The 26,602-nt window shown below is 47.6% G+C and overlaps 1 protein-coding gene across 3 annotated transcripts in view; it reads left to right on the top strand.

Moving 5' to 3' along the window:
* ACAN (aggrecan) overlaps positions 1 to 26,602 on the top strand; it is a 47,474-nt gene that overhangs the window by 15,257 nt on the left and 5,615 nt on the right. For 2 of the 3 annotated variants that reach the window (XM_038147504.1, XM_038147503.1), the window contains 11 exons: positions 6,104 to 6,180; positions 6,708 to 7,079; positions 7,726 to 7,900; positions 8,443 to 8,570; positions 9,145 to 9,438; positions 11,530 to 12,069; positions 12,577 to 12,751; positions 13,168 to 13,295; positions 13,416 to 13,709; positions 13,871 to 14,062; positions 14,183 to 17,368. In XM_038147504.1, the coding sequence (XP_038003432.1) occupies positions 6,111 to 6,180; positions 6,708 to 7,079; positions 7,726 to 7,900; positions 8,443 to 8,570; positions 9,145 to 9,438; positions 11,530 to 12,069; positions 12,577 to 12,751; positions 13,168 to 13,295; positions 13,416 to 13,709; positions 13,871 to 14,062; positions 14,183 to 17,368 (5,554 nt within the window). In that variant the 5' untranslated portion in view covers positions 6,104 to 6,110. Of the gene's footprint in view, positions 1 to 6,103; positions 6,181 to 6,707; positions 7,080 to 7,725; positions 7,901 to 8,442; positions 8,571 to 9,144; positions 9,439 to 11,529; positions 12,070 to 12,576; positions 12,752 to 13,167; positions 13,296 to 13,415; positions 13,710 to 13,870; positions 14,063 to 14,182; positions 17,369 to 25,361; positions 25,476 to 26,602 lie in introns of all 3 variants that reach the window. The other variant, XM_038147505.1, reaches the window with a different exon arrangement.

Here is a 26,602-nt window from a genome sequence, read left to right as displayed (position 1 = left end):
AGCAGCATCCAAGCTGCTCTGCACATAAAGACCTTGCAGAATGGCTAGGAAGCCAGACAGAATGGAATATTTCTCTTTTTTCCTTTACAGCTGAAAAAACATGAAAAATCACAGGAGTGCATTTATTGCCATATTTCTGTTCCAAAATTTTGCCTTATTTAAAAAGAAAAGAAGAAGAAATAAAACTGATTTTGCCCACCTCACTCACTTTGCCCATTTCCCCTTCCTTCCCTGCCATTTCCTGGACCTGGCTGAGGTTTTTAACTGAAAAGCCCTGATTCCAGCACAGGGCCTGAGAGCACACAGAGGGACAATAAAGTGTTTGTTTGTAGAGATCACAGAGGAGCAGTCTGTGGGTTCACAGAGGAGAGGAGAAACCACTGTTTGATTCCAAAACCTACAAGGGCATAGGATGTGCTCTCCTGATGCCCCTGCTGGGTGATGGGGTCTCCTCAGACCCCTGGTCTCAAGTGCTGATGCCTGAAAATAATAATGCTGAGATAAGGCTGGATGGAGGTGACCACATGTCCTAGAGAAATTGAGGTCCATTCCCTGAGGGGAATAAACTGGGGATGGAAAACCAGTTGAAGAGAGAGAATCTAGGGCTAAATAAACAGAGCTGAACTTAACTCTTGCTCAGGAGCCTCTTTATATCCAGAATTTTAGAGGAAATATTGTCTTTGGACATGCCTTTATGTCCAGGCATATCTTCTAGGTAATGAGTGACATTTTATTAGCTGCCAGAAGCAAAATGTAAGTGTACTAAAGCAAAATGTAAGTGTACTAATGGCTTTCCAAAACTGAGAAAGAAGGAAGCTACCAAAAAAAAAAAAAAAAAGTGATTAACATGGTCTGGAGCAAGCAAAGGCCACAGGAAAAAATGATGGGACTCAATTAAAATAGACTAGAACAGAAAATGCTTTCCAGCAAGCAAACATCTTCGGCTGTGCTGCAAATGGGCCATCTGGCTATTTTCCACTGTATAGTCTGACTGTGTAGGTACTTTGTTGAACTTCCACTGTAGGGACTTTTCCTTTTCTTGCTCCCTCTACATTCTTCAGCCCTTTGAAAAGGTGGGGATGTGGTTGGAGGAGCAAGGGATTAAACCTTTCTGCACATAGGTGCACACTTCCGTCCACACACAGTTGGATTCTGAAATAAACATATTTATATGCAGCCAATTTAGGACACTGCACACAACCTGACACAGAAGCACAGTCTTAGAAGGAAAATAGAGTGGCAATAAACTTCAGTGAAAGGGACAGTTGTACTCTGGGATGGGGAGCTCCTGAGCATACCAGCAATTCCCAACCCTGTCCCTCTCAGAAAGGCAAGAGTTCTTTCCTGAATTCTTCCAGGCCCAGGGTGAATTGGAGAGGGCCTTGTTTCTGTCTTGGGCACTGGTTAGAGATGGTAGAATGGCTGGAATTTTTGTGGCAGTTTGGTTGGATTCTCGTTGCTCCAGACTGCTCAGTACCCCACACAGGGACAGAGGCACAGCCGTGACCTCGTGTAACTCCTCCTGCCTCCTCCTCTCATCTCACCACAAAACCTGCCTGCTCCAGCTGCTCTCTCACAAAGTGCAAATGGAGTTTTGCAGGAGAGCAGTCTGCGGGGATGGGAGGTGTTTTTGTAGCACGGACCTGGCAGAAAGCATGGTGTGATCAGTGCTGCCTGTCTGGAAGGCTCTGTTCTGCAGGAATTACCCCTCACAGTGCCCTCCACTAGAGCCTGGACAAACTTCTCTTTTCAGCTCCACCAAAGTGTGTGCAGAACAACTTCTCTTCAGGGTGACTTCTGCCAGAAGAGAAGGACCCTGCCACTGAATTGGAGTTTGGCAGCAGTGACCTGGCAGTTCCCGTGGGTGTCGGAGCTCACCTCATTCTAGTAGCCAGAGTACCTCAATGATTTTCAAAGTAATCAAAGGAGGATATGTCCAGAGGCCTGTGTTGTTCGTGACAGATATGGTAGGGGCATTGGCTGTATTCCCAGCATGTTTCCAAGGCTTCTCTCCTTAGCCATTCAGCTGCAGCTGAGGCCAACCAGTAAGATCCTGAGCAGAGGATGTTGCTGCCACTGCTTAGCCTGCTCCAAACTGAGCCTTGAGCACTGTTCCTTGTGCCAGATCCCATCTGAGTGAGCACACACTGACACTCCCACACACTGAACAGCACCTTCCTGTGCCCTGGGCACAGCCCACTCAGCCTGAACCTACACCTCAGTAAGAGACAGCTTCCACACTGGAGCTGCTCACCCTGCTCTGCCCCGGCAGTCAGTCTGTTTAGACATTGCTTTAGGATTACAGGAACAACCTCCCCATTTCCCTTGTCAAGGCAGAGCAGGTCTCCATCACCCATGCTATCCACATCTGTTCACACAGACCTCCCTCTTTACTCACTTGCTTCCAGAGCTGCTTCTTCAAGAAGCTGTTTACCCATTAGGATGTGCCTGGACATCCCCCTGGAGACAGCACGGAGCAGAGGCGTTGCAGCACGGAACCACTGCTGTAACAACGGGACATTGATCAAAGGCAGTCCCAGAGCAGTGAGTCCCAGCCAGAGCTGCCTGCAGTCTCAGGGTTGGATCTCCTTGGCATGCTTCAGGGGAGTGAAAAATGAAGCTCAACATTGCAAACAGCACCCTGAGGAGTAGGTTGGGCTTTTTGCTGGCAGGGACTCAACACTTTCGCAGAATACACCCAAAACATTGTTATTCTGATTTGTTAACCACTGCTCACAAGGAAAATTCGTTTCCTCTGGGCTTCTGTGGGATAGGAGGAGGTTGGGTTTTTCCTCCATGATGCAAAGATACTACTGGTGTCAGCTGTTGTCATATGAGGCTGCTTTCCCTTGTAGAAGATCAGCATAAAGCTTGAATAAGACTAAGAGTACATGAGCTTGTCTTAGCTTTTGGGACAAAGGAAATTTCTTCTGGTTAGGGCATTCTGTTGTGTGATGTCTGCCTGATGGGCAGATGAACCTGCTCTCCTCCTATCCATTGCCAATGTACACAGAAATGTCAACTCAGAACAATACTATTTCCTGTGGCCACAGACCTAGAAGACTTTTCAGCAGCCAACTCCTCTTATATTTAAACAACTCTGTCTCTTTGCTCTAGGATGTTTCTATTCTTTAGTAGGTAACCCAGGCCTAAAGCTGCCTGCCTCTCTTGGCTGAGTTTATCTCACGACACTCAGGGCTATTCAACTTACTTTGATTCTGGCAAAATGCAAGTAGGTGAAAGGTACCTTATCTAAGCAGTCTGGAGAAATGAGGTTTTATTTAATACTCAAACAGGTATTTTACTAGTGGTTAGGAGAGTATCCTCTACCCAAATCCCCTCTGCCCTGCAGGATCCACCCTGACAGAAACTCCATCACTTCCTTTGGTACCAGTTTCAGTGATCCATCACCCACTGTGCAGAGCGTGGGCTTTGTTTCCCATTTGATTTTACTCAGCATATGTCTCCCAGCTATTAGTTCTGGTCATGAATTTCTGCTAGATTAAAGAGCCCTTTAGCACCAGCAGTCTCTGCTTGAAACTATTTGTGCACAGTTGTCAACTTCTCAGTTTTTCTTTTTTTATTTGTTACAGTGATTAGGTTCAAACTTCCTATTTTTTAGTCCTCCCCCTTATAGCACTCTGCCCAGCCCTCAGATCCTTGCTTGTGGATATTTCTTCACCACCTTTTTCTGGCATCTTAATGACAGCCCAGAAGGTGTGCAAAGTATTCCCATTGTTCACCTCTAATGCACAGAGAGGAATTCCTGTTTGGTTTACTGTTGGATAATAGCAGTAGCTCTCCTGAGTCACTTCTTTCTGGGACTCAACATCCCACTGTCAGGCATGCATTTCTTGTACAATTTTATATTTGATTCTATTAAAACACAGTTTATGTGGAAACCCATTGGATGTAATACCAGCCCCTGTAGATGCCCATTAGAAATATTTCCCTCAAGACCCCTCAGATGGATCCCATTAGGGACCCACCAGCCTGGCATCTGCTAAGCCATTTTAATGGATGTACTACTGATGTTACACATCTTCATATCACAGAACTCTGAAAACCCAAACCTTATCAAAATCTAATTACATTGTGTTGCAGCCATGCAGGCAGCTTTATCAAACAAGCTTAGAATCATGCCAAATAATAAAAAGCTGGAAGCACCTGTTTTATACACAAGTGCCTTAACTAAGATTACTATTACATCTATTCTTCAGTGCTTAATGAACTGAACTCTGTATCAGATTTTCCATTATTTTGCCTGGAATTTATGTCAATCAAACTAGCACATATTTATGAGGCTCATCATTGTGTATCTTGGCTGGCTGTGGACTCAGAGCTTTAGTACTTGGGACCTGCCCCAGCAGAGATTATGAACCAGCACCAGTGGGCCAGCAGCTCACTCAGCCAGCTCTTTAAGGATTCCTGAGACTGCTTGGCCAAGCTGATTCCAGGCTGTTTGTCAGCAGCAGATGGTGTTTCCAATTCCCCTTGCTTTGCTGAGGAGCAGAAGGCCCTTCATTGCCCCCACAGCCCATCCTGTGGGCACAGCCCACTGCCCCAGCGCTGGCTGCCAGACTCTTTGACCTCCTCTGCACAGGGCAGTGGCTCTGCACTGCCCATCCCTGCAGGGAAATGGTGAAGTCAGCTGTCATCTGCAGCAGAGGTTTGTAATACATTGTTTGTGCAGACATCACCGCTCACCAGAGAGACACCCAAACACACATACAGCTCCCAGAGTTCTCCACGAGGTCAGGTCTTACCTGGCATTTTGTTCCCACGCACAGCAGAAAATGGGATATCTCCATTTGATCTTGTTCAGCCCTACAGCTGCAAACTGGAGTCTCCACACTCCTCTGCCAATGTGTTCCATCCCTGTTCTCTCCTATTTTCTGCCAGTAGAGCTGTCTGTGTTCTCTAAAGATAAGGGTTTGTGGTGTGTCACATTCAAATGAATGAGTGCATGGAGGTCAGTTTTTTCATAGGTGAAAGGTTAGTGCTGAACTGTACAGGATGGGGTTTATTTTTGACCTTTTCTTGTGCCAGTGAGGATATGTAGTGGAGTTTTCTACAAGTCCAATAGGAACATACCTGGAATGCTACCTGTCAGCTGAAGTCATCTGGAATCTTTCTAGATCACAGGAGTGAAACAGCCAATATTCAGACCTCAAAGGAAACACCAGTGATTCAGTAGGTGTGGTCCTTCCTTCTGAGTCAGGGCTGAAAAGTGATGCCAAACGGCGCTGGGTTGCCAGAGGACCTGTTTTTTATTTGAAATATTGAAACCAACTTGAGTCTTTGTGGTGATTTAACACAGCATGATATTATACTGCATGGTAATCCAGTTAGGATTAAATTAGCTGGCCTCCCTATATTGCTTCTGTCACTCAATGTCAGCAGGACGATCCTTTCTTTTCCTGAAGCCTTCAGAAGAAGAAGGTTGCTCTGACTAATTGAGGGATCCCTAGAAGATATTTTTAGGGCAGATTTAAGAACTGTATCCTGTGGATTTCTTGTATTAGTTCTGGATCAATTTGCACTTGAGGATACACTGGCTCTCTGTGCAAAAAGAGTTGTAATATTTTACTTTTCCCCCATGCAGAGGGCAATCTTCCCTTCAGAGCATTTTAAGGAATAGAAAATTCTTCCAACCATCTGGCCTGAAAGCCAGTGCTGGCTTGATTCAGGATGCCCAGTGAGGAACAGCTCCTGTTCTGAGACAAAGGCTTAGTGGAGGTGATGGTCCCTCTTGAGTAAATATGTAACAGGTGTGTGCAGACCCGTTGTAAAATTGTCTTTCTGCTCCATAGGTAAGACTGAATCACAAGAGAGGGAGTGGGAAAGCAATATATTAAGTGGTGTATATTAACACTTCAGACTGTTGTACATAGCAGAGCATCTTATTTATTTATCCCATGGACTGGCGTCCCAAAGAAAGCAGAATCCTTCCCCAAGGACAGGCTTTCCCTGCTGGTGTGAAGAGCATAGGAGGCTTTAGGGGCAGCTGAAAGCATTGCACTGCCTTGCAGCAGCAGCATCCACAGCACTCAGCTCCCTGTGAACATACACAAATCCTTTCTCCCTGTGTTGTTTCTTGCAGGTAAATTATGACCACTCTGCTATTAGTGTTTGTGTGTTTGCAAGTCATCACCGCAGCCGACTCTGTGGAGCTCTCAGGTATGTGTCCAGGGCGTGGCAAAGCAGGACTGAGCCGTGTGCTGCACTCTTGTCCCATCCCCAAGGACAGGCAGCCCCCAGAAATAAATGAATAAATGTGCTCAAGATCTGTGCTGTGCTCAAACAAGGCTCCTCTGCTTGGATGGCTCCTGTGCACAGCCTCACTGTCTGGTGCTTGGGAAGCCAGGGAGATAGCTGCAGATTTGTGGGGAAATGAAGAGAATTTCAGCATTTCCCTTTTAAAACATTACCAGGTATGAACTCGTAGTGTGGGCAGCAGCTAGGCTGCAGCAGAGCCCTTTGTTCCCTTCATTCCCAAATCCAGCACTGGTCCAAATCTCAAAAGCAGCCATGGTGCAGCAGTCATTGCCACAACTTCCCTTTCTAGACTAGACAAAAAGATCATGTCTGAATATGCGGGTACAGGTTTGCACAGCAGACATAGGCGCTGGATCAGATGGAAACATGGGATATTTTGCATTACAAGTGTCATTGATGTAACCATTGCTCTGTTTGGGAACTGGCAGACAGTAGTGATGGCCTGGAAGTCAAGATACCTGAGCAGTCTCCCCTGCGTGTTATCCTGGGAAGCTCCCTGAACATCCCGTGTTACTTCAACATCCCAGAGGAGCAGGACACCAGCGTCATGCTGACCCCACGGATCAAGTGGAGCAAGCTCTCCAACGGCACCGAGGTTGTCTTGCTGGTGGCCACGGGTGGGAAGATCCGGCTCAACAGCGAGTACAGGGAGGTGATCTCGCTGCCCAACTACCCCGCCATCCCCACCGACGCCACGCTGGAGATCAAGGCGCTGAGATCCAACCACACCGGGATCTATCGCTGCGAAGTGATGTACGGCATCGAGGACAGACAAGACACAATAGAGGTCCTAGTGAAAGGTGGGATGCTGGCCTTGCTCTTTTCTCTCAGTGCCTTGCTGCTTGGCCTGGGCAGAAGGGAGGAAGAGGCACACAGGCAGAGAATGCAGTGTTGTCCTGGTAGGAAGAAGCCCTTTCTCTCAGGTCACAGATAAGGTGATGAGTGGAGAAACCACGGGCCAAACATTTATTTCAGCAGGCTAGGACCAGACTAAACAAACCAGTAAAATGACTCATGGCAGAATATGGCGAGAACATGTCTCTTCTGGCAGAAGGTGAATTACAGAGGCAACAAGACGACATCCTTGGCAGGAGGTAGTACTGGATACACTGGGCTATTACTCAAGCGGGTAAAATTGGAACAGGGCCCTTATCAGACCTTTAATTTTTTCCAAACATTTTAGGAAATGGGATGCCCTCATCTGGAGAATTAGGCTGTTCTGGAAAAACTTCCACTGCCATATTGTAAAGCCTGTCCTAGTGGATAAAATAATGAAAGTTTTGTACAATCCTTCTCCTTTTTGTGGTTTTTGCTTTCTATTTAAGACAGAGAGACAGCTTCCACTTCAGGACTCTACAAGATGAGGTTTAGTTTTGCCTTTTTCTTGTGCCTCCTCTGGAAGGCAAGGGGCTGGTGATTGCGAGTGATGTCCATTGTCTTTTTCAGGCATCGTGTTCCACTACAGAGCAATCTCCACAAGGTACACCCTGAACTTTGAGAAGGCAAAGCAGGCCTGTATCCAGAACAGTGCTGTCATTGCTACCCCCGAGCAGCTGCAGGCTGCCTACGAGGATGGGTACGAGCAGTGTGATGCTGGCTGGCTGGCTGATCAGACTGTCAGGTGAGAAGCCACGCAGGGGAAGGGAAAGCATCTTTAGGGAAGGAAAGCAGCATCTTTAGGGAAGGACTCCTGTAATGAAGCCACCAACTGAAAACAATTGCTAAATCTCAGCTGTTGTAACTGCTGGTGTACAGAGGGATGTGGTGGATTGCAAGCCATTCTCTGCTAGAGGGGAATCTCTAGTAGGAAAGCAGAGTGACCACTGTCCTCCTGGGCTGGTGGTGACAACTGAGCGGGCAATGGCATCCTCCTGATGCTCCATCTTCCCTGAACAAAACCAATGCTGTGCCAGCATGCACAAATTCGGCTCAACCAGACTGAGCTGTTCATCCCTCGCTGGGGAGGTGCCTTGTCCTGATGTCTTTGGGTGGGCTTCCAAGGACCATCAGAGTGAGGGCAGGACAGCAGATCATCCTTTCCCTTACCCATAACCTGGGAAAAGCCATAAATCACCACACTGGGCAGTGCTCTGCAGCTCCCTCCTAGCCTTCTGTGACTGCCAGAGTCCTGCCTCCCCTCCTTATCCGCAGTCTCTCCCTCAGGTACCCCATCCACTGGCCCCGGGAGCGCTGCTATGGCGACAAGGATGAATTTCCAGGAGTGAGGACCTACGGTGTCCGTGAGCCAGATGAAACCTATGATGTTTACTGCTATGCAGAGCAAATGCAAGGTGATTTGGGGCTTTTACTGTTACTAGACACAGAAGCAGCCAAAGCCCTGCTCATGCCTAGACTGGACAACAGCAAATAGAGAAAAGACAGGTTAAAGCTGGAAAAGCACATTCTCTGGCCAGCCCAGATGTTCTCTACAGTCTTTTTATTAGACCTTGGACAATTTTAATGTCAAATGACTAATGCAGCACAGAGGGTGGAGTCCGTCTAACCTCCACCAGAGTCCACGCCATCCTGCCTGGTCAGCCATTTGAGTGTGTGACATCCAGATGCACCAATCATTCATGCTTATGACATTGAAATATTCAGCACAATAGAACTGCAGTTGTCCTTTATCTCCCCCTTGCCCTGTGGCTCCAGCTGGTGTGGTGTGTTTTGCTCAAATCTGCATTTGGTCTGTAAGGCTCACTTTCTTCTGGTCTTTACAAAGTCACCCACATGGGCTTGCATTTCAGCTCTAATACACAGGAGTCTTCATCTTATCCAAACTCTTATGAGTGGGAGGGAGACAGAAAGGGAATTGGGATTAGAATCTACAGGTAATTCCCGTGCTAATGGATGATGTGATTACAGGCAAAGTCTTCCATGCCACTGCCCCAGAGAAGTTCACCTTCCAAGAAGCCTTTGACAAGTGCCGCAGTTTGGGCGCGCGCTTGGCCACCACGGGGGAGCTGTACCTGGCCTGGAAGGACGGCATGGACGTGTGCAGCGCGGGCTGGCTGGCCGACCGCAGCGTGCGCTACCCCATCTCCCGAGCACGCCCCAACTGCGGGGGCAACCTGGTGGGCGTGAGGACCGTGTACCTGTACGTCAACCAGACGGGCTACCCGCACCCCGACTCCCGCTACGACGCCTTCTGCTACAGCGGTGAGTGCCTCGGCACCGAGCAACGCCTCCGCAAGGCGCACCGAGGTGTGGGATCCACATTCTCTGAACCTGAGAGGAGCAGAGAAAAGAATGGTCAAAACAGTTCCTATCTCGTTCGCTGCTCCTGTGTTGTGCCGAAGGAGAATGCAATGTGGAGATTGTTTATCCAGAGCAATGGTGTTTTGTTTCCTTGGGCTATCAGGGCCAAGCGCGTGTGCAGAATGTCAGTCAGCAGAGAGTCACGAGATTCTGGGCAGCTGAGTGCAGTTGGGTGCTTGTGCAGATTCAATTTAGATCCAATGTAATATAGTATAGAGTAATATAGTATAATAAAGTGATTAATTAGCCTTCTGATATCAATGGAGTCAGATGCAGTCACTCTCTCCCCTTCATCAGGGGCACCCTGTTTTTATGGTACAGAGGAGCTCCCTGGACAGAGACAACCTCTTGCTTCTTTGATGTTGGGTTTTTTAAAAAAAGAGAGGGGAGAAAGCAGGTTTGGCAAAGGACTAAGTCCTCTGCTCATGTTGAGGTAGAAAGCAGATCTAGAAAAGCTGCTTGACCTGTACATAGGGGGCTCTGCGGAGGTGAGGGCAACACAGTTCACGTCTCTCCAGTCCTCCCACATCCTCCTGCTTTTAAAGCTCTCCTGGAAGCATGGAGCAGAGCTCAAGTGCTTCATATAGAACACTTTGAATGCTGGAGAAGGAAGTGAATGAGAAAGAGAACAGGCCTGACCCTGAAGATGGGTGTAGTGATGAGATGTGGTGTGGTACAGATGCGTGACTGAGTTTCCATGCTGGGATAAATCTGAGACTGATGTAGTCTCTGGGAATTGTGGATTAAAATTGTACCCAGGAAGTGAAGAGCATCCTAGCTGCTCCCCCTTTCTTCTAACTGCACACTTCTTCCTGCAGCAAGAAGAGGGGAAAACACAGTGATATTTTGTCTATTCAGGACAATCAGGAGCCAACGTTCAAATAGGATTGCCATAGTTAAAAAAATAACAATTTTTAAAGTATGTGTTGAGACCCTTATGATCAGATCTGTTGTACCCAGATACATTTCCCAGATCCATGGAGGTACCCAGTTATGTGGCCAAACTAAAGACTGGTCCACCAAGCCACAGCCTTCTGATTATCTCAGGGTTTGCCTCTGAAACTGCTGCATGTGGTCAGTCCTTTTCTGAGCATCTTTATAGAAATCTCTGAATCCCTTGAGATTTAGGTACTGCCTAAAATGAACCAGCAGTAAAATGGAACTGGAAATAGAGCAGAGAAAACATTATTAGAGGAAAAACCCAGGCATTGTCTCATACTTTTTCCCTCCCCAGCCAAGACCAGCCTTGCTGTACATTCAGGATGTGATCCATCCCTCCCTTACCTGCCCTCACAGTTCTGTTTCATGCTGCTCTACAAACCAGTGTCCTTGTCAGCTGAGCTGCTCAGTGCCATGTCAAGCACGTTGTCCTAGACTCAAGGGATGTGATTTGAGCAGGAAAGTGATTTGGAAGGGGAAAGGTGGGAGCTGTTTCAGTGTGTTTAGTACAGCAAGTGGCCTTGGCTGTCCTGGCAGTGGGTTAGGTGTTTATATGGGATGAGCTCTCGAGTCACCGCCTGGGCAGAGCAGAAGGAGATCGTGATCCTGCTGAGGTTTCACACGCCGGGTGTGAGGACCCAGTTGCCTTTCTCCCACGGCTCAGACAGGTCTGCCGTGGAGGTTATCCAAGCTCCCCAACTTCCCTCCGTCCAACCTAATTTCCTTGCAGCAGGCACTAGGGGTCAGTGCAGACTTGGATATGGGCAAGGTGTTCCCGGGAAGAGGAACTGGCAGGAGCGCGGGCAATGTCCCCGCTGATGGACCAGATTTGGAGCATGAGGTGGCACAGTGCCTCGTCACATGCCCTCCGTGCTGAGGCGTTGTACAGAGCCACAGTGGAGGAAGGAAAACCACTGCTTTTATCAAACTGTCGTGGTTTCCCTAATCCTCTCAGACCAGAGATACCCAGCTGCTCCTTGGAGGCAGCACCAGCACAGTTCACCTCCTCAGACTGACATTATCCTCTGATTGCTGCTTTGTGTCCTGATGCAGGGGACGACATTGAGAGCCTGGTCCCAGGACAGTTCATCGACGAGATAGGGAGCGAGCTGGGCAGCGCTTTCACTGTCCAGACTGTCACCCAGACCGAGGTGGAGCTGCCCCTGTCACGCAATGCCACGGAGGAGGAGGCCCGTGGCAGCATCGCCACCCTGGAGCCCATCGAGATCACTCCCACCGCCACCAGCTTGGACGAGGGCTTCACTGCCCTGCCCGATCTCTTCACCACCGCTCTCACAGCAGAGACAGCTGCCACAGAGGAGGAAAATGTGACCAGGGAAGATGTCACCGCGGTGTGGACTGTACCTGAAGAGGCCACCACCATAGATTTAGGCACTGCTGTCACCACCATAGCCTTTGGCACTGCTAGTGCCACCGAAACAGCAGAGGTGAGCTCGGTGGAAGAGGTCATGGGGGTGACGGCCACCCCAGGACTGGAGCCTGCCTCAGCGTTCACAGTGGAAGATCAGCTTGTGCAAGTGACAGCTGCCCCCGGTGCTGGTCACCTTCCCGAGCAGCCCATCTCCCCCACAGGTAAGGCACCAGGATCCCAGAAGCCTGAAGGCCTGTTCATTCTAGAGGTAACCATTCAGCTGAAAACAGCCTGAGTTTCTGCCATCACACAGGGCATCCAGGACCCTGGAGGTGCACAGGCCTGTTAGGGGTCAGAACAGGCTGAGTGCCTCCATCACAGTGGGGCAGGAGGGGAGAGGAGAAGGCTGTGGGCCACCCTAGATGGGCTGACCAGGGCTCAGCTGGCTGATGCTTGGGCTGCAGTGGTCACACTCTGCTCTCCCAAATCCACCTGACTCCAGGAAAGAGGAAAGTCAAGGCAAGAAGACCCTAGAGGAGGGCTAAAGAGATCCCCAGAACATCATCCTCAATAGCAGCAGGGCTCCATGAATGAGGCATCATTTCCATCAAAAGGGGTTTGAGAGGGCCTGGTCCTTGCACTGGTTTTTGGAAGACCATTTCTGTTCACGCATCTCAGTGCAGGGGAGTCCTGTACCTGCTGTCTCACCACAGCTTCTCTTCCCCCAGGCGTGGTGTTTCACTACCGTGCAGCCACCAGCAGATACGCCTTCTCCTTTGTCCAAGCCCAGAAGGCCTGCCTGGAGAACAGCGCTGTGATCGCCACCCCGCAGCAGCTGCAGGCTGCCTACGAGGCTGGCTTCGACCAGTGTGATGCTGGCTGGCTGCGGGACCAGACAGTCAGGTAACGTTACACTGACCTGGGGAAGACACCCTTCAAAATGGCCAGTTCAGCCATTGAGGCTTTACTCTGGTTTGTCCTGCTGCTCTCCTCATCAACATCAAAAGCTTTGCTGACCCAAAATTTTCTCCAGGCTGTGATATACAGTGGCCAACAGATGTGGTTTTGCCCACTTCTTTTCCTCATTTCCTAACCTGTGTATACATCTTATGAGCCCTCCTGGTGCGTAGGAAGAGTGGCAGGAAATTTGTATTTATTGCCTCGAGCTGTAAGTGCACTTGTCTCCAAGTCACACTGGGGGCTCTGAGCACCTCAAACAGTGAGGAGTTCACGTCCTGCTCCCAAGCACACTGAGGTTCTTCAGTCCTGGCTACATAAGGTTGACTTCAGATTACCTCTTCTCTTCCTTTTTTTGGTAGGTATCCCATTGTGAATCCCCGAAATAACTGCATAGGAGACAAAGAGAACACTCCAGGCGTGCGGTCATACGGCATGCGCCCGGCCTCGGAGACCTACGACGTGTACTGCTACATCGACAGGCTCAAGGGTACATCCTCCCCTGCCCCTGGGCACTGCTGTGGAGCAAAAATCTGCCCCACACCTCCACCTCTGTCCGTAGATGTCTGGCATGCAGGGATTCACCCGTGTTTTCCCTCCCATCCCTCAGGCGATGTGTTCTTCGCCACCCAGCCGGAGCAGTTCACCTTCCCAGAAGCCCAGCGGTACTGCGAGAGCCAGAACGCCACGCTGGCCTCTGTTGGCCAGCTGCACGCCGCCTGGAAGCAGGGCCTGGACAGGTGCTATGCGGGCTGGCTGGCCGACGGCAGCCTGCGCTACCCCATCGTGAGCCCCCGGCCCGCCTGCGGCGGGGATGCGCCGGGCGTCAGGACCGTGTACCAGCACCACAACCAGACGGGCTTCCCCGACCCTCTGTCGCGGCACCACGCCTTCTGCTTCAGAGGTACCCTCCTGCCCCTGCAGGGCGCAGAAACCTGTCTCCTGAGGGAAAGGGATTTCAAAAGGGAGGCTGGGCACGTTGGGCTGCCGATTTGAGCACGGCACTTCACCGGCATCTTGGATTGTGAATTTTTGAAAACTCCTTCCAATGCCTTTTTGTTCCAGCTCTGCCTCCTGTGGAGGAGGAGGGGGTCACACCATTCTTTGAAGATGTGCTGGCAACACAAGTGATCCCTGGAGTGGAGGGGGTGCCCTCGGGAGAGGAAGTGACCATGGAGACAGAGTCTGCCACTCAGCCTGAGAATCAGACAGCCTGGGGAACAGAGGTCTTTCCAACCGATGTGTCACTACTCTCAGGTGCGTTCAAAGCTTCCTTGTAGCCTGTGTCATGCTGGGCTGGTGGTGTAGGGTTGGGATCCTCACAAAGTATAAATAATTTTCCCGACTCCTTCTTTTTATCTGTCCTTTCTTTTCCAGTGAGTCCATCTGCTTTTCCTCCAGCTACCATAGAACCAGAGGAAACCAGTACCAATGCTTCTGTCAGCGAAGTGTCAGGGGAGGTGACTGAATCTGGAGAGCATCAAGTCAGTGGTGAATCTTCAGCATCCGGTTGGGTTCCTGGAATTCCAGATACAAGCGGAGAACCAACTTCTGGAGGTTTTGAACTTAGTGGAGACCACTCAGGCATTGGAGAGAGCGGATTACCGTCAGTAGACTTGCATGCCAGTGGCTTCCCACCTGCAGAAAGTGGGCTGCCCTCAGGAGACCTGATTGGTGTGTCTTCTGGTGTTGTTGATATCAGTGGCCTGCCTTCTGCAGAGGAGGAAACGTCGGTGTCTCTTTCAAGGATACCAGAAATTAGTGGGATGCCATCTGAAGTGGAAAGCAGCGGGCTGCCTTTTGGAGCGAGCAGAGAAATCTCTGGCACTGAGCTAGTCAGTGGCGTGTCATCTGGAGAGGGAAGTGGAGTCACCTCTGGTTTTCCTACCGTCTCTCTCGTGGACACCACATTAGTGGAAGTTGTAACAGCAGCGACAGACCGGCAAGAGGAGGGAAAAGGGTCCATTGGAGTCAGCGGTGAAGGAGATCTGTCAGGGTTCCCATCCTCTGAGTGGGACAGCAGTGGTGGAACCCAAGGCTTGCCCTCAGGAGCTGAGCCCAGCGGGGAGCCCTCTGGGGTACCTGAGCTCAGCGGGCTGTCCTCAGGGGGGTCCGAACTTAGTGGATTTCCCTCAGAACTGGATGGCAGTGGAGAAACATCTGGAACACATGAGATCAGTGGCCTGGCGGACCTAAGTGGCCTTACCTCTGGTATTGAGGGAAGCAGTGAGGCCTCTGGCGTTACTTTCGTAGGTGCCACTTTGGAGGAAGTGACAACAACTTCGCCAGTTACAGGAGCAGAAGCAAAAGAGACTTTGGAAACCAGTGGATTGCCTTCAGGTGATGAAGATGGATCAGGCATGGTATCTGGGAGTTTAGACATCAGTGGTGAGCCTTCTGGGCAGGTAGACTTTGGTGAGAGTGTTTCTGGAGTGCTGGAGATAAGCGGATACCCGAGTGGAGCGACGGACAGCAGCGGAGACATCTCTGGAGTTGATGTCACCAGTGGTCTGTTGTCTGGAGAGGAAAGTGGACTCCCCTCTGGCTTTCCCACAGTGTCTCTTGTGGATACCACTTTGGTGGAAGTTGTAACACAGACATCAGTGGCACAAGAAGTGGGAGAAGGACCATCCGGGATCATAGAAATCAGTGGATTTACTTCTGGAGACAGAGGACTATCTGGAGAAGGGTCTGGGGCTGTGCAGACCAGTGGTTTTCCTTCAGGAGACTGGACTGAAGAGCCATCTGGAATCCCATACATCAGCGGAGACTTTTCTGGAGCCACAGATCTAAGTGGACAGTCTTCAACGGTGGCTGATATCAGTGGGGAGGCCTCAGGGCTTCCAGGAATCACTTTAGTCACTTCTGATTTAGTAGAAGTGGTGACAAGACCAACGGTGTCACAGGAACTGGGTGGGGAAACTGTCACGTTTCCCTACAGTGTGGGGCCAAGCGGTGAAGCCTCTGGATCTGGTGAACTAAGTGGGGAAACATCTGCACTGCCAGAAAGTGCTCTAGAAACATCAACAGCTTATGAAATCAGTGGTGAAACATCTGCATTTCCTGAAACTGGTACAGAAACATCCGCGATTCATGAAATCAGTGGGGAGGCATCTGCATTTCCCGAATTTAACACAGAAACATCAACAATTCAAGATATCAGTGGGGAAACCTCTGCATTTCCTGAAATTTTCACAGAAACATCCACAAGTCAGGAAGCCAGGGGTGAAACATCTGGGTATCCTGAAATTATCATAGAAGCATCCGCTGGTCAAGAAGCAAGTGGGGAAACCTCTGTGTTTCCTGAAAGTAGCACAGAAACATCCACAATACAAGAAATCAGTGGAGAATCATCTGCATTTCCTGAAATTAGAATAGAAACATCCACAAGTCAAGACATCAGTGGGGAAACGTCTGCGTTTCCTGAAATTAGAATAGAAACATTCACAAGCCAAGAGGCCAGGGGTGAAATATCTGGCTATCCTGAAATTAGCATAGAAACTTCGACGGTCCACGAAACCAGTGGAGAAACATCTGCCTTTCCTGAAATCAGCATAGAAACTTCAACAGTGCATGAAATTAGTGGAGAAAGTTCTGCATTTCCTGAAATTAGAATAGAAACATACACAAATCAAGAAGCCAGGGGTGAAACATCTGCCTACCCAGAAATTAGCATAGAAACTTCAACGGTCCATGAAACCAGTGGGGAAACTTCTGCATTTCCTGAAATCAGCATAGAAACTTCGACGGTCCATGAAATCAGTGGGGATATGTCCTCCTTTCCTGAAATTAGCATAGAAACTTCGACAATCCATGAAACCAGTGGTGAAATACCTGCATTTCCTGAGATTAGAATAGAAACATCCACAGGTGAAGAAGCTCGAGGTGAAACATCTGCATTTCCTGAGATTAGCATAGAAACCTCTACAGTCCATGATATCAGTGGGGAGACATCTGCATTCCCTGAGTTCAGCTTAGAAACACCAACAAGTCAAGAAGCCAGGAGTGAAACATCTGCCTATCCTGAAATTTTCATAGAAACATCCACAGTTCAAGAAGTCAGTGGGGAAACTTCTGCGTTTCCTGAAATTAGAATAGGAGCACCCACAAGTCAAGAAGCCCGTGGAGAGACATTTCCTGCAATCAGCATAGAAGCATCCACAGTCCATGAAACCAGTGGGGAAGCATCTGCATTGCCTGCTGCTAACATCAAAACAGCTGCCACATCTTTGGCCAGCGGGGAGCCCTTTGGTACTCCTGAGGAGAAGGAGATTCCTGACACAACATCTGGAGCTGTGACACACTCTGTCGCAGGCATTTCAGGGGAAACCTCTGTCCCAGACATTGTAATTAGTACCAGGACTCCAGATGTTGAACCAACACAGGGACTCAGGAACCCTGAAGAGGCTCAGCTTGAAATGGAGCCTTCCCCTCCTGTGGTGTCAGAACAAGAGACAGAGACAGCTGTTGCTCCAGACAATCCCCATCTGCTGGCCACCACCACTGCTGCCCTGCCCCAAGTCTCACAAGAAGCAATTGACGCATTAGGACCCACTACAGAAGGTAATGTGTCTCATATGGAAGGGAAAGCTTTGTGGAAAGGAAGTGGGGGGGCATAGCTGTCACTTTTTTTGGTTTTTATACAACAGAGAACATTAACATGGAAGCAGACTTGAGCAGAACATTGTTCTGATGGAAAGCCATAAACATGGGGCTTTCCACAGGTCATGATCACAGAATCATAGAATTGTTCAAGTTGAAAAAGACATTTATGATCATAGAGTCCAACCATCAAGGCAGCACTGCCGAGTCCACCACTAACCCATGTCCCTCAGTGCCACCTCTACATGTCCAGAGTTTTCCACCCTGCATGCAGCTGAGAAGTTGAAGATGGGCTGCTAGTCTCAGTCCTGTCCTGTTTCTCTTTCCATGGTGGGCTGACTTGCTGCCTACAGCCCCAGGTATTGCTCAGCATGTGGCCACCCTCTGGCTGGTGTCTTGTGCTGCTCTCTGCAGCTACAACGGGATAAACGTGCAAGATAATGCTCAGAGCATCACTAGCTTTTGTCAGCTCTGTTGATAAATGCCCTTCCCTCCACCCTGCCTTTTTAGTGCTCTGTCTTTGGTTGGGCCCCCTTGTTGCCAGGTACAAACAGACAGAATATTTAAGCCTGATTAACCATTTATGGTTAAAACAGTCTCATGGCATTCTGGCAAGTATTTCCTGAGAAAAGTTCTCATGTTGTGAAAGCATCAGTGCACTGCAGTGAGAAAAAAAACAAAAAAAAAACCAAAAAAAACACAACAAAATGCCAAGCAGTGTGCCTTTTGGCCAAGATGCCCAGTCCTGATAACACAGGATGTCCTGCAGCATCCCTGGACACAGCTTGTTTTCCCTTTGCTGCCATCAGGAGCTGGCACCTGGGGACAAGCCTCGTTGGAAAGCCATCAGTGCTTGTGCCGTTGTATGAATTTCCTGCATGTCCTCATTTCTCAAAGGGCCACATGTTCTTGTAGGGCCACGCATTGCTTAAGTATGGTACAGAATGGATGTGCAAAGAGATTTCCTCACTTCCTTCTGGCAAAAGTGTCATCAATTCTACCCCTTCCCACGTTACCTCCTAAACTCCTTCTTTTGGGTCAATTTACAGCGTTCAGTGTGGCTAGTAAGGGACTAGGTAAGGGTCTGTAAGTGCAGGGCTTTGTGAAGCTCAGCCTGGTTTCTAACGTCACTTCCATCCCCTAAGTGTTCCCAATGAGTCACTGCATTTCCCTCTGCTCTGTCCTCTGTGAGCACAGGTAATCACAAACCTTTGTTCAGTCCTGCTCACAGCACACCTGCATTCCCCCCTGCCTGTGCTGAGCAGCTGCCCTGGGCAAGCTGCAGGACTGGGTGAGGGCACTCACTGCCCAGCAGGGTCATTCCCGCAGCACTGTACCAGCCTGGCACAGCACAGGGTGGTACGGGACTTATGGACCCAAAAAGCCTTCTTGCAAAAGCAGGCTCTGCTCTTGGGCCATGCCCACTGCCACGTCCAAACCCAGAGATAAAAATAAGCCAGCAAAGGCAGCACTGAGGGGAAGGAAGGAAGACAGTGAGGCTTAGTAAAAATAAAAATTAAAAAAAGTTTTAAAAATATTGGCCCCAAAATATAGATTTTATTCCACTGCTTTTTCTCTTTAAAAATTAACCACAAGGCGATTGCCAGATTCCTCAGGTCGTTTGTTAGCCAACATATTTGTGCAGTATTTTGAAAGAAAACCATGTGTTCAGCAGCTCATGTGTGAAGAATCTTGAAAAATGTTCTGAAATTGGAATATGTGTATTTGCAAGTCACAGAGAGGGCAATGTAGCAGCTGGGGTTTCTTAGCAAGAGACAGCAAGAGGTAAGCAACCACTGCATGAAGTTTAATTGTACACTTTATAAATTAGAAATGGGCTTGAACACATGAGTATGGCTGGTAGTCCCACCAGAGAAGATATTCTAGGGTAAAACTTCTCTTTTTATTGGTAAACTTTACTAAAATGTCCCTACAGAGTTAAATACAGTCCTGGTCAGGGTATGAAGCCAGCTCATCCAGGTGGCAAAAAAGTTTGTTGACCATGAACTCAGAACACCCCTAAAACAAGGCAAACCTCTCCTAGAGAATTACAGCAAAGAGATGACAAAAGAAGAAAAAAAATACAAAAAAAGACTGAAAAAGGAATCCTAGGTTTCCTTTTTTGGGTTTTTTACTTTTTACAGAGCTCTGGGGATTGTGAACATGGGAAGTCTACAAGGAAGAACTGTAGGCTGGATCCCAAAATTCCATTTCCCATGTTGTTGTTGCCTGTTCCCTTGAAGCTTCCCAGTCTTGAAATGTAGGTCTTGCAAAAACTATCAGCTCCCATGTGCATGCCTTGTGCTGTGCTCGGGGTTTGTAGGGTGCAGTGGGTGCCCATGAGGGCAGTGGATTTTCACTGGCATTAAAGCACGGGTGAAGCTGGCTCAGCTTTACAGGAGCTTAGAGTGAGGAACAGGAAGAAATGTGGATTTTGCCCTCTGGCTCTGCTGTTGGAGGGTTCCAGCTAGATCCAGCAGTCTATTTAGTGGGATGATTTAAGAAGAATGATATTAATCTGCTCTGCTGGAGCCTAAAAGTATCTCTAAAAGCCAGAGCCAGAAGACCGAAGATTAACACTTGGAGTGCCAGTATGTTTTAGTGTTTAACCAAATTGAAGGCTGTGCATGTACATGTCTTTAGTCAGCATTTGATTCCTCCATGAGGACAGGAACCCCACAAGCTGAAAGAATTGTCCATAGGCTTGGCTTCCTCGCACAGGGTTTTGCCAACTCAGCGGGTCTTTTTGCTTCTGGTAGCATTTGAAGACAAATAATTATTAGCTGAAAAAACATGCTGGCACTTCAGTGAAAGGCAGCGGTTTGGAGCTCTCAGACCAGTCAATGACTTAAAGACTTTGCTCCAATTGTGGGGGGAAAAGAGAAATGTGCTGAAATGGCATCTTTTTATGTGAAGTTTTGCTTGTCTCTGATGAAACAAGTCCATGAAGTCTGTTGCCTATGGCCCCACACAGCAGAAGGTTAGAATACAAATGAGGAAGGGTCTTAATGGGCTTTCCTCATTCTTCACAACCTGGAAGTCCAAGGGAATGAGTCTTGTTGGTCCAGAGAAAATCATCCAGAAAAAAAGTCAAGAAAATACACCCCTGATTCAGAATGTTTCACCCGATGTGGAATGCAAATGATGGTCTCAAGAAGGAGATGGAGGTCCCAGTCCTGGCTGAGAGGCACAGACCCTTTGTGGCTGAGCAGGTGATTTGATGTCTGCTGGACACACTGCTTTTCATCAGGAGTTAATTTGCTTAAACAAAACCTAGCCTACAGTCTTGGACGAGTGTTATTTCCACGTCCATTTACTTTTACACATAATAGTTTGGAGACAGAGATATCCAAATTTCCTGACCTCTTCTTCCACGAGAGTGTTGGACAAATTGAAGGTTCCAGCAGATCAACAAGTCCTCCTGATCTCTAGTAAAATAGTTTTTTTAAGGCTACAGCAGTGCCTGCCCCTTCTGCTGCATGGAGGCTTTGGTTCAATTATTGTAGTTAATTATTTTAATTACTTAATTGCTCATTGTAAGTCAGTGGCTGGCTATGTGATGTTCAATACTAGCATTTAACTTAAAATGTGAGAGAACTGGTTTCCCAACTCTCCCTGTTCTTTTCTTCTAGGACTCACCCTACAATTGCTCCAATGTTTTTCTTTGATGTTTGAGCTAACAGATCAGTAGTTCAAGCTTCCCAGCAGACTCTGAAAAGCAAATTTAATTTGTACCTGGATTTTTTTTCACCCAATCTCTAGGAGATAATTATCTAGTTGGTCTCTGATTCCCTGTTTGGATAATTGCACTTACAAGGAGGCCTATAAAGAAAGGGTGAGGGGCACAACAGGCACTGTTTGGCATCCTGAAAATGCCTTGCCCTTCTCTCTGACCTTTTCTGCTCTGTAGAACAAAAACAGGAGGATACAGAAATATCATAGAATATAGTACTAAACCTGTTACTCCCAGCTTCAGGGAAACTACAGTTTCTTCAGGATTTGGGTGACAGGATCCTCTCTGTTCACCAGCTTCTTCTCCTTAGTAGATGTTTCAAGCACAAAGATGACCTTGTTTAATGGATATTCTTGCTCATCTTCCATACAGGCAGCCATGGAGAGAAGTGCACAGGCTGCACTATTTTAGGAAATGGTAGCACTGTTTCTGGTATTGTTGTCTCAGCTTGAGATGAAGAATTTCAAAAGCATTTCCTTCTCACCACTGACACTGCATGATCACTTTTACATTGCCTTCTGAGCTAAATCAGGGCCAAACTATTTTGCTTTCATTTCTTCCATGTTTCTCTTCCCAATTTTCATGATCTAGTATAAAAATGTTTTCAAAGGCACTGGGAGAATCATAGAATCATAAAATGGTCAGGGTTGGAAAGGACCTTAAAGATGATCTAGCTCAAACCTCCCCCTACCATCAGCAGCAATGACAAGAATACTCTTGCTTTTAGTTGCACAAAAAGAAAATTATTCTGACTAAATATAGTGTATATCTGGCAATGGAGAAGAAGTCTTAGGAAGAAAATGGTGGAACAAACTCAAACTTTGCGTTGCAGCTGTGTAACTCCCCTTGCTTTCTCCAGCCAACAGTTTACATCTTCCAGATGCAAGACCTGGTTTACATTGTCCATTTTGTTTAATTGGTTTATTAAAAAAGAAAAGAAAAGGCATCTAAAAGCTAGATCTTGGGTCCTGTTAGTAGCAATAGAAATAGAAATAGAATAGAAACTGTTGTGACAGTAGAATTGGGGAATTTTTGCAACTTCTGGGCAATATTAAGTGCGGTACGAATCCTCTTTAGAAGAATTGCTAATTCTGCATTATGCTCAAGAAGTGAGTTAATGACACGTTCTAACTGGGTTTCCTATTCTTGGCACCGCGAGGCATTTTCTCCCCGTCTTTGTTTTACAGCTGCAGCTCTTGAAAGCGAGGGCTGCCTCCCTTCTGCATTCCTCGACTATCGACTATCGCTGTCCTTTGTTAGCTCGGGGTAATAATAGCAGCGCTCTTGTCTCCTTGTCAGCTGATAAGCGCTTGAGCTGCATCGCAAAGCAGAGCTGACTTTTTGGATGACTGCTCAGCCAAGCAAATAAATAGCTCGTGTCTAAATCCTTGAGTGTCGAGGTACCTGGCAGCCAGCGCTGTGGAGGTGGGGGCTCCGTGCTGTCCTAGCGTGCTGCTGGCTCTGCAGCCGGCTGAAGAGGTGAGCAGTGATTTGCTAACCTCATCTAGCTCTAAGCAATGTGGAAGTAGACACATTTATAGCATATAAAAGGCTATGAAAAAAAGAAACCCAAACACTAAGTGTTGTGTGATAGATGGATTTTTTTTTTTTAATGGAGTTCTCACCTCCTGTAAATCGTGTTTATGGCTTACAAGCCTTATCTTAGAAACACCCACAAACCAATTTTCCAGGACTTCCAGAGGCAACATCACTGCCAAATTTACCATTTAGACCTTTCTTGAATACCTCTGAGATCCAGATTTTCTGGGAGGATCGGAATCAGCAACACTTTCTCCAACCTGACAGATACATTTGAGTTTTTCAATATCAGCTTCCTGAGGTGCTTCTACATCTAGATGGAGAGAGGGTCACTGCCTCAGCAGCCCAACAGGCTGAAGGGGAGTTTGGTGTTTACGATCATCACATGTTTAAAACATCTTCTCTCCAGCCATTTGAAGCACAATTTTGGGGAAAAGAAACCTGTCTATGTCTCACTTGTATTTGATGTTTGTTTCTCCAACATTACCTACAACTACACACCCTTTCTCTATATGTTATATACAAAAATGTGCATGTATATGTATGGAGAGATATGTAACATATATATTATAATCAGAGATTTGTTTTTACTGCATATATAATATGTGCAACCATATTACATGCAATATCTGTAAAAGGAAACTCTGTTCCCGACTTATTTCCCAGCTGGAAATTTGTGGCAATGACTTTGCACATGTGTGCCTGCTCCCTCCTCCTCCAAGACCGGGTCAGGCAGCACACAGCAGGTCTCCTGCATCTCAGAAGAGATCTTGGACACGCCAAGTTTTATTCCACATGGCCGAAGACAGCTGAAGGCTCATTATCCACTGCTAAACATTCAGCTTTAGCTCTTGTGAGTGCTTCCCTCCCTCCTCTGCAGTGTTCTTTCCACTTCATGGAGCCTGACGAATGAAGGAAAGCCTTTTCTTACGTGTTCAGCTGGAGCCCACTGGAATCAACATGAACTTCTGCTGCCACTGCTGTTGAAGAAGCCCAAAGGGCCTCTTGAGTTGCAATCACCCCTCAGGATACCTCGTTTTTCTTTATGCTCTCTATCTTCTAGGAACTCCAAGTGTGACTAATAAGCAATACTCAGCCAAGTTCAGCTCCTCTCTCCTTCCTCTAGGCTTGTGACTTCCATTTTGTTCTGGAAAGTCTCAAGGTATTTACTAGTATCATGGAAACAGGGATTATCTTCATTTTGCAGTGAACAAAGAAATAAAAAAAATTTTAAAAAAATCCATGAGATTTAGAAGGGCAATCCAGAGCGAAAAATTTGTTCTCTCAGAGAAGAACTGCAAAACTGGAGTAAGAGGCTCATCAGCCATCTGAGGAATGATTTCACTGCTCACAGTGATACAGCCTAGAGTAAAGATGACAATCTCCTTGCTCCAAAGCACACACAGATTTACCATCCAAGGTCAGGAAGGATTTTTTCCATCACTTAGGCACATTACAGAACATGTCAGCTTTTAGATGACGTATCAGACCTTGGCCACTGAGTCACTAGACAGCCACAGGGAGTGTAACGCCCATCTGTTCTCTTGTGCCTGGGGACACTGAGCAGCTGGGCCTCAGCTCCAAGAAAACAATATCCAACCAAATACACCCCAGTCAGAAGCTGAACACAGATCTTGGGGAGTCGCTGCTCTGCTCTGCTCTTTCCACAGCCAGTATCTTTGTCATCCTTGACTCTTTCCTCGCTAACCCTGTCATCCACAAGAAGAGCATGGAGTCATCACTTTTAAAGCTTTACATTTCTCCTGGGTGTGAAAGAAATGCTGTCTTACATGAGGATCTGACCAGCCATCATTTCATCCAACCTGCGTGGATGTGTTCCCATTTCCTTCCTTAGTCTTCCTCCTTGTTTCTGAGTTGAATGTATCTGAAATATTTCTGTTCTGAATGACCCTTCTTCTGATTCCAAAGCTCTCTCCACCAAGATGGAATCCACAGCTGAAAAATATGTACCAGCTTCTTCCATCCTCATCACAACGAGAAGAGCACATAGTGGGGACAGGTCTGGAGAAAATGTCACTGCACTCCTGTATCCCTCACAAGGAATAAGCGCCCATAGCCAGGTCTGAGACCCTCAAAGAGAAAAAGCTGAGGGGTTTTGAACCACCTTTGAACCCACTTTTTTTTCTTCTCTGCACTTTCTTCATCTTCACTGAGAGAGATTTCTTGACACAGAACTTCATCTAAATTGTGCTTAGGAAGAAACTATTAGTGAGGACGGACAACTGGGAACGCTGCTTAGGAGATAGAGATCCATTTGAGGATGTTTCTCACTTAGGGAAGAATTCCACATTCCTCCTCATAGACCTTCAGCTGGTGGAGACACAGACACAAGTTTACATGTTTGATGCATCAGGCAGAGGCAGCAGACAAGGAAGAATTACCACAGCCAGTGCTGTGTGTTGGATACATCCTGCTGAGCTTTGTTCTGATATCTTCAGAGTGGTGTTCAACCATCCGAAAACCAATGTCCTCCTTCTAGGGTGGGTTGGGTCTCTTGCCTTCATTCTTCCAGCAGCAGCACTGGCAGTATGTTATGAAACACAACCCTCCCAAGCCCCCCCAAAACAACTGATATCCCCTCCTACACAAGCAAGGAAACAAGTTCTCCTGTTGGTGGAGTTGCCTCCCAGAGCCCTAATGGACGCCCTTGATTTCTTGCAGACACTGATGTGTGCCACTCAAGCCCCTGTCTGAATGGAGCCACCTGCGCTGATGGCATCGACTCTTTCAAATGCTTTTGCCTTCCCAGCTACGGAGGGGACCTGTGTGAGATCGGTACGGCCTCCCTGGCTTCAGCTAATCCTACTAACTGCTGCACCTCCTTGTTCCCACGCTGCCCCCCCAAAAAAGCTGATCCCCAGTGCTCCCATCAGTGCTGCCCTCATCTCAGTGAGCTAACCTCTAACAGCAGCTTAAAACACACAAGGGAAAAGCTTTGAGGCTTTTGAGCATCTGATTTGGTAAGTTTGTTCCTCACAGCATCATGTCCTCTGAGATTCCTGACCAGGAGCTTCTGGTGTCTTCTTCAGCTTTCTCTTTTTCAAGTGTCTCTGGTGGAGCTCCACACAGATCATAACAATGTTGGTCATGGAAGCTGCTGTCTCTTTGGGTCAAGGGTCATTCTGTTCCTCTGTAACAGTAGGGAACTTTCTGAGTACATCTTCACCCCAGGCAAACTTTCTCTGCTAGACTGGAACTTCGTGGAAGGATGCTTCAACTGAGCCATGAAAAATGATTGTGTTTCTCTCGGGGAAGATGCAGCTGAGAGAAGCATCATTCACTCCAGGAATCTCCACTGATTTGATAGAGCATGACATTTTTGTCATCTCCACAACGTAGCTTCCTGTGGCAAAATCAGCAGGGAATGTATCTTTGAGAAAACAGGAAGCAACCTATATTTCCATCAAAATTAATGCACTAATACTTCTTTTTGTTTCTACAAGGAAAGAAAAAGAGTTTTTCCTTAAAGCTGATGAAAGTCCAAACTTTTACCAGCTTAGCTGAGGGGAAGCTCTCCTGCCCTGCTCAAACAAAGAGAAATAAGGTTGCAGTATCTTCTTCACCTTGGCCTGAGTAATGATAATAGATGTTGGATTTTCTCCTTCCCTTTCTCCGCATCTCTTTCTGCTTCCAATAGGAACATATGGAGTAGACTGTAAGGAGAAGGCTCAGGATCATTGAACCTTCTCAGCAGGAATTGTGCTGTCTTAACATCAATTTTCCAATGCAACCTCACCAGCTCTCGATTTACCCACCCATGGTACCTGTTGTTGAAGATCCTTGTAATCCAGCCAGAGACTCTCCACCCTGTAACTGCTTATGATCTTGTTTCATCCAAGCCAGACTTAATCTCCACTTTTCTCTGAATTATGGGCTCTGATGCCTGGGACGCGCAAGAGGAA

Source organism: Motacilla alba, chromosome 10 (assembly GCF_015832195.1).
Source record: "Motacilla alba alba isolate MOTALB_02 chromosome 10, Motacilla_alba_V1.0_pri, whole genome shotgun sequence".
Lineage (NCBI taxonomy): Eukaryota > Metazoa > Chordata > Aves > Passeriformes > Motacillidae > Motacilla > Motacilla alba.
Note: the sequence above shows the minus strand (reverse complement) of the source record. Positions and strands in the feature narration are given on the sequence as shown.